Source organism: Lycium ferocissimum, chromosome 10, assembly GCF_029784015.1.
Source record: "Lycium ferocissimum isolate CSIRO_LF1 chromosome 10, AGI_CSIRO_Lferr_CH_V1, whole genome shotgun sequence".
In the NCBI taxonomy this organism is placed as follows: domain Eukaryota; kingdom Viridiplantae; phylum Streptophyta; class Magnoliopsida; order Solanales; family Solanaceae; genus Lycium; species Lycium ferocissimum.
In genome coordinates, this window is record NC_081351.1 from 29,905,710 (window position 1) to 29,913,711 (window position 8,002).

Genomic DNA, 8,002 nt, shown 5'->3' on the forward strand with positions numbered 1-8,002 from the left:
ACTCCACATCAAGCATTGAGCAGTTAACTATCCAATGTATTTTGTTCGTACATAAGAGTCGGTGTCCTCTATTGACTGCAATATTAACTCAAGTAACACTTCTTTTTTTCTTCACCACAACTTAATAATAGTAGTACTAGCATTTAATTCATAGTATTTGAAATTTGTCACATCTGGCCTTTCGATTTGATTAAATAAACTTATCCTACCATAAAATTCTCTCCTTTTTTCTCATGTGGATCATTAGGATAACGGAATTGATTGTAGTACTATCATCTCCATATAAAAAATTGTTTTGAAGTTTAGGTACGCTACTACTTACCCAAATTGCTTTATTAATTCAGTTTCTAGAAGGCCAGTTGTGAAACTTAGGACGATATTTTAAATTTCTTATAAAAAGCATGGCAATGGGTGTATTATCACAAATCAGTACACTTGTCGTTGTCGTGATTCATGAATTATTATTTATCACAAAATCGGTATATATGTCGTTGTCGTGATTCATGAATCTAATTGTTCTTGGATTGATTGGTTAGGGCATTATTTTAACACAATAATTGCGGCTTTCCTCAACTTAGCATTAAACTAACGTTATCCAGTGGGAAGTTGCTTTCATGCTGCATATATGGAACAATGGCTTTACACCAAAATGGCATCATCTCTGAGGCATATTACTGCGTCACATTGCACCATTTAAACTAGATATTTGGGAATTCCACTGGCAGTGGAAGATCCAACTATGAGTTCTACGAGTAGATAGAATCCAATGCTTTAAACTTCAATTATATATATACACACACACACACACACGTGTAACAAACAAGTATACATCTCAAGATTCACTATTTTAACTCAGAACAGGTAGCGCTTATGCCGAAGTATATGTATGTACGTGCAAGAAAAAAGTATATATTTCAGAATTCACTGTTTTAATACAAAACCTAAAGCGTTAATTCTGAATCCACCATTTGTCATGGATTTTACAGTAATGTTGCTCATAAATGTTGGAATATTTTTCTAAACAATGTAAATTCTCGCTTCTCATAAGTCATACTCAAGATATTTAACTTTCGGTTGTATATACTTCAATTCCCAATAATGTGGTGCAATATTTCTGATAGATGCATGCAATTAATAGTGTTGTCTTTGAGAGTACAGTCTGTAGATGGATGATTCAATGCAAATGAAACAGAGATGAGTACAAATTTTATATATCCAGAACCCCATCAACAACTGCGAAAATTAAATTGTATCACTGAATCATTCATATGGTCCCCCCCCCCCCCCAAACCAACACACACACACACGCACACACGAGAAGAAAAAAACTGACAAAATAAGAAATTTACATCGTATTGTAAATTTAACGATCTCGTTGTAAAAGTTTCAAATTAACAGGTATACGCGCTAACGAAAGGTATATATTAAAAGTCTTTCTTTTAAGGAAGTTGCATTTTTGAAGTACATGGAAGATATTTGACCATATCAGAAGCTTAAATCAACAATAAGATTAAGTTGATATCGATTAATTAGTAAAATTTCTATAAATTCTGTATCGGTATTTTATTAGTAATAAGAAATTGTCTAAATATTCTAAGTATACTTGGAATACGAAAAACTAGAATTACTATAAATATAAAAGAGTACTTTAAATCTATGCACCGACGATATAAAAAAATATTTACATAATCATGTCACTTATTAGATAATTACAGAATAAATATCTTGATAAACAATAATTGGTAATCTGGTAAATATGATAATTAAGTAACTTGCAATCAAATGTAAAAGTTCATCTCATGGTGTAAAAAGATCTTTACAATGTACAATTGATCAGTTACAAATTAAAGGTTTAAATTACAATTGACCACGTGCGAGGAAGCAACAAAAAAGAATGCGTAACCCACGAATACTGGACAACAATAAAGGAATATTTGGACATGGTTAATTAACCATTGCACTTAATAAAACATCAATCATTGTGATAATTCTGAAATAAGATTTATGGCTCCATTGTTTTCAGAGGATGAAGATTTGTTTAATTTTAAGCAGAGATGAGCTTTGACTGGCTTATGATCAGAGCTGCGTATGCTTTCAATGGCTTCATAAGAATGCAAACTTGCATTGATCTTGTTACTGTCAATCTTGAATAATATTCTGTCTGTCCACGATGGTACTCTAACCTGTTCAATAATTTAAAAACAAAAAATGTCAAATCAATATATACATATATATATATATATATATATATATATATATATATGTTCAAATCCTTAAGAAGTGTTCATAAATGCAGAGAAATACTCCTCTATCAAAAATTATATGACGCTCTTTTTTTCATTTTTTGATGTTCAAAATATCCGATACTATAAATATTCTTTATTTTTGTGACATCCTAAACAAATCTCACATGGTAAAACACGGAAGGAAACAAGGGAAAATTCTAGTGACGCATTTTAAAGTTGTGCGGACCTAGACCCAAAGATGAAAATAACACTATTTTGTTGGGCTGCTATTGATGGTATCATAATCACTCTGCATGCAATCAACTGAATTAAAGTGAATCTCACATCTTTGAGATGATGGTGGTGGAAACTTCAACGTCCTCGTTGAGTCCTTAAGAGGAGAGGGGTTGTTATGTGATCACACTATAGGAAAATTCCACATCAACAAAACATTGGAGAGCGCGTTTTAAAGTCGTATTTTGGGCCTAGGCCTAAAACGGATAATTTCGCTAGTGGGCTGGATTGCTTCCAAGTATTTGATTAATCAATATGGTCTTTGATTTGATGTTATCTCTATTCAATTAACTTTTCAACTATTACCTTAACATATTCTTTCACTACAGCACAAGTCAAATTAAGTAGTACATCTTAAATTTGACACCTCAAATGACCATATGATATCAAATAAAATTGGATAGAAGGAGCAATTATATTAGACTTATAAATTACCTTGTGACTGGTATCATAACTGCTGCTTCCAATATCATACTTATAAGTTGGTTTGAAAGCTAATGCACCCTCACAGTAACCATTAAAAATCTCTCCTCTTTCAGCTTCTTGTAAAAGTTGATCTTTGCTAGTTAGCATCTGCATTAGTTGAAACAAATATACAGAAAGCTTGACGTTAGCAATTGTCAAAATTTCCTATTCTTCGATCTAAAGAAAGTAAAAAAGAATATCCTATAATAACTTGATCTGCTATTACCGGTTAAAAGAACATCCCACAATACCGATAGGATGTTATGAAAAATAACACTGTCAATGTATATATGTATAACTTAAATATGTAGACAAAATACGTACTTCGTGAAGATTTCCATGGATGAGATCTCTAGCAGGATAGGAATTGATGCCTTGGAGTCTGTAGTTGAGGTCTCCTAACCATACAGTAAGTTGTTCTGGTTTAGCAAAAGGATTTTTATTCTTGGAGAAGAGTGCATTTGTTATATGCTTGAACTGAAAGTTTCTTTCTTCCACATTACGAGCATGAGCTGCATAATAGGAGAAAAAGAAAAAAAAAATAAGAACATCATTCAGAAAATAAGGCCAATAATTTATCAACATTATATAAAAGCAGAGAGAAAAGACACTTAAACAGGGTATTGGTTTCAAATTCCTCTATTAAGTTCATCAGTTTTATTTAAATAATAATAATTTTGTGATGACCGCCTATGATTAAAAAGAGATTGGAGTTGCAGTCGAATAATTGTAATTCTACTTTACATTATTTTGATGAGAGTTTGAACCTGATTCCCTTAATTCGTCGGTCTATGTTCGATGATTTAAAGTGAAAATATATTTGTCCCACTGTTATTTCTTTTTCCCTTTTTACTATGCTAAGAAAGAAACCAAAAGAAGAGGAATAGTAGAGACAAGTATTACCAAAAAAAAAAAAAAAAGTAAAGACAAAATAAAAAAAGAGAGACCAATTCACATGTTGACATTGGGCCTAGACGCCTAGTGGGCTTCATCTAAGTTTAGAGCGGGCAATTTGCACGATTGTCCTTATTTAGGGGTTAGTCTTTAATTTTTATCCCTCAAATTGCTGGTCTTTAATTTTTGTCCTTCACCTAAAATATCGCGAGATTCTAAATTCGAATCCCGGCTTAGTAAAAACAAAAATCGTAAGGCAGATTTCTTAGCAAAATTAGGTCTATTCGGGCAAAAGCTACAAGGCCTAACTTTTGTAGAATTCCAACAAAATAAAAAATAAAAAAAAAAGCAAAATTTTGCAAGGCAAACCTTCGCCTTAAGGCAAAATTTGCCTTAAAATTCTGTCTTATAATTCATAACTAAATTCTGCTTGGAGGCAGACTTTTAAGGCAAATTCTGTCTTATAAGGCAGAACTTTCGCTTGCCTTGCCTTGCGAAATTATCGTTTTTTATACTGAGCCGGGTTTGAACCTTGGGGTATTTTCGGCAACTTTTTTAAGCGAAGAGAAAAAAATTTAAAGAACAGCAATTGGAGGGCCAAAAATTAAAGACCAGCGCTTTTGAAGGACAATCCGTGCAAAAAAATGGTTTGGAGCTGTTATATGCAAACTTTCGACTTTCACACTACATAAACATTCTAACAAAGCCGGTAACCAAACATAATTCTATATTTCTATTTATAGTTTTTTTTGTAATAAACTTTAGTCAATATGCAGTATATAAAACATAATAAGTATATAAGCTGATTATATACTTGTTATATACTTAATATATATCGACAATAGCTGTAAACTATTATGGCTAAACGGATTAATTTAATTATGACCAAAATAAAAATTTTAAGATCCTAACTTTCTTCCTAGGGCCCAAACACGATGAAACTTTGAATTTTATGCCGCCAACTTGGCGTAATGAATTTCCTTTACCAATCTCCACACACACAAAAAAAAAAAAAATGACAGCTGGACTTCCAGGTCTTTCCCTGGGAAAATTTTAATAAAGTATATTTGCCAACGTACTCTAAACAATTAGTCCAAGATCGGTCAATTTTTCTACCTACCAAGCTACCACTCTACCTTACAAAAAGTATAAGCCTCCACAAGTTCCAAGTCTAAATTATAAGCGGGTAGAACTTATGGTAATTTTGGAAAAAGACTTGCTACAGATGACGCAACTTAAAACACCAGTTTTTCAACTTCAACTCCCTTGATTTTTATGGCAGTGAGACTTGAATCAGGACTAATGCGTATTCTAATTATCATGTTAAAACGTAGGATCATCTCGTAAATTTAAGTTGTTAGATAAAGTATACCTTTAACGTATTTATATTTTTTATATTAATATATTTTGAAAGGGTCAATATGCTAGAATTGAGCAAGAATAGATTAGAGAACTTACCAGATAGGTGGCAAGAAATAAATACCATTTGTATGCCTTTGTAGCTAATTTTAATAGCCACTGCTCCTTTCTTTCTTCTGATTAACCATCCTAATCCTCCAACTTCATGCTTATCCACCTTTACTTCTGTACAAAGCCAAACATCACATGCACGATATTAATTAATAACCCCAGCATCGAGAATTTAATCAATTGAAATAAAGTTTAGTACTGTATATTGGGATAAACAATAGATTTATAAAAAATAAAAAAATAAAAATAAAAAAACGATACCTCTTGTAAATTGCTCTGAATTCTTGGGGCCAAACACATACAGCTGTACAGATTGCATTACTGATTTTCCTAAAAGCCTTCCACACCAAAATGAATGAAAGAATGTCAAAAGAAATTAACCTATAATTCAGATATCATGAATTAAGCTATATACATCAATAGTGTAAATTTTCTTTATTTACACTAGCTAAATAAATTACTTAAAGAATATGCATGCAGTGCGCTTCTTACAATGTTTAATTTGTAACCTTGGAAATAAGACATGTTACCTACTATAATAAGTAAATAGGATATGATGATGTAACATTTGGTGTATATAACTTAAACTCTAATATTTGAATTACTAATTATAATTAGAGACAATAAAAGAGACTTTCTTGTAGTGTTCTTGTGCTTGGATTGAATCCAGAATAAAACAAAATCCATATGATCACTATATGTATCAAACAAATATATGTCATGTTGCAATGTATTACTGCTACTCTTTTTCCTAGAAATTTAAACGTGACCACGAAAATTATGAAGGTTCAGACGCGGAATATCAGAGAACATGACTTTTCTAGAATATAAAAAATACAAAATTGAAACTTAATAAGGGAGGGAGAACGTGACTTTTGTAGAATATGATGAAAAATTCAAAATTGGAACTTAATAATGGAGGGAGAACACGTGAATATTAGTAACTCGTCATTGTCAAACCTTAGGGTGCTTCTTCTTGTCTGGCTATATATGTATGTTTCAACTTATCGTCTTTGAATTTATTTCCTTTCATTTTCTGAAAAAAACATACACCTACCCTATGAAAACTGGATTGGATCCAATAATGACTTGCTAAAAAGATAACCTTTGAAAGAGATGGAACAAGAGAAAATTAAGAGTTTAAACTAGATCTGTGCACTGATGATAAGTTAACTTATGGTAACAAGTAGCAACTCTTTCTAGTATGTCTGATATGCACAGTAAACTAAAGAAATTATTTGCTAATAGTACTATTTCGTATGCCAAAAAATATAAGACTGCTACAAGGTAGGGGTTTATAGATACATACATATGAGTACCAGCCAAAGTGTTCTTCAACAACATGCAAATGTTGTTTCGAGGTGCCTCTTGCAAACCCATCACCAATAGATCATATTTTCTCTCTTCACCAACTAACTTTGCTATATCCTCGCAAGGGACCTTCATGCAAAAATAATGTATGCAAAAACTAGTCAAAAATTCAAAGGGAAATCCCCTGGTTTAGCGACAGACAATTTCTATTTCTACACAACGAAATTTTATCGCTAATCCTATACGATGAATTTCATAACTAATTAAGACACAAAGATTAAAAAAGTTACTAACAAACAGTGAGTAGTGAGTTAAGTACCTGTCCATTCATATTCCAAGTGACAAAATAGATGCAAAGATCAGAACTCCCAGAGAACTCACAACGTTTCTGGAGATCAACAGTTTTGATCCCTTCATGACTCGCCTCAAAACTGTCTACCATTCCCATTGCTGCTGCTTTGCGTCTCTTCATCTTATACTTCCTTCAGAAGAAGAAAAATACAACAACAATATTTAACTTTCACAAACAGAATACTATATAATATAGCAAAGGGGAAAATAGTAAATTATTAACCTTGATGCATCAAAAAGCTTAACACAAAGCCCCTCCATTGAGAAAAGAAATTAAAAAAAAATGCTGTTTTCTTGAATCTTGTGTACTGTGCTTGAACGGGAAACACAAATTTTTAAATTGTAAGCTATGAGAGTTGATTGACTTTTGATATTCAGAGTTCGTTTCTTCTCTGTATATATACACAATGGACTAGTGGGCGGCGAGAAAATATAATAGAGAATGCATTGGAAGGAGAATAAGTCAAAGGTTTGGCGATGATTAGATAATATAGGGAGTTTTCTCACTTTTATGAATCATGGACAGTACTTACTATTTGAAATGTCCTTGAGTTAGGTTAGTTGCCGTCGACATGTTTAAAGACATTATGATAAACTCGAAAATGACATCTTTATGATCAAGAAAACTCTAGTAGCTAGCCATTGCTATATATGACCATGCAAATTATTGAATCTTAAAGAATACTCCCTCCTTTCCAAATAAAATGGCATTATCTCCTAATTAGTCAGTATAAAAAGAAAGATATATTTCTAAATTTCATAATAATTTAATTTGAACTTCTCATTTTTTTTCCTTAAAGGAGGAGTTTCATAAAAATATTATTATAATATGTTTAAAATTACAAATTTCAAAAGTTGTATAGTCACACACAAGTGCAAAAGCGAATGTGGAGTATGATTTATGAGTTCTTGAATGAATTTAGTTATAACTTTGGCTCAAATACTGTAAATATAAATATGTAGATATGTGTAACATAAATAGTTACATATAT

At 31.7% G+C, this 8,002-nt stretch overlaps 1 protein-coding gene across 1 annotated transcript; it reads right to left on the reverse strand.

Annotated features, from left to right (window-relative positions):
* Window positions 1-1,755: 1,755 nt before the first annotated feature.
* On the reverse strand, window positions 1,756-7,591 carry LOC132033289 (type IV inositol polyphosphate 5-phosphatase 11). Its single transcript, XM_059423222.1, has 8 exons — window positions 7,234-7,591; window positions 6,979-7,141; window positions 6,658-6,788; window positions 5,610-5,686; window positions 5,337-5,462; window positions 3,309-3,496; window positions 2,955-3,092; window positions 1,756-2,183 (listed from the first exon to the last, which is right to left on the reverse strand). The coding sequence occupies exons 1-8, from the start codon at window positions 7,269-7,271 to the stop codon at window positions 1,977-1,979; spliced, it is 1,068 nt and encodes a 355-aa protein (XP_059279205.1). The 5' UTR covers window positions 7,272-7,591; the 3' UTR covers window positions 1,756-1,976.
* Window positions 7,592-8,002: the final 411 nt, after the last annotated feature.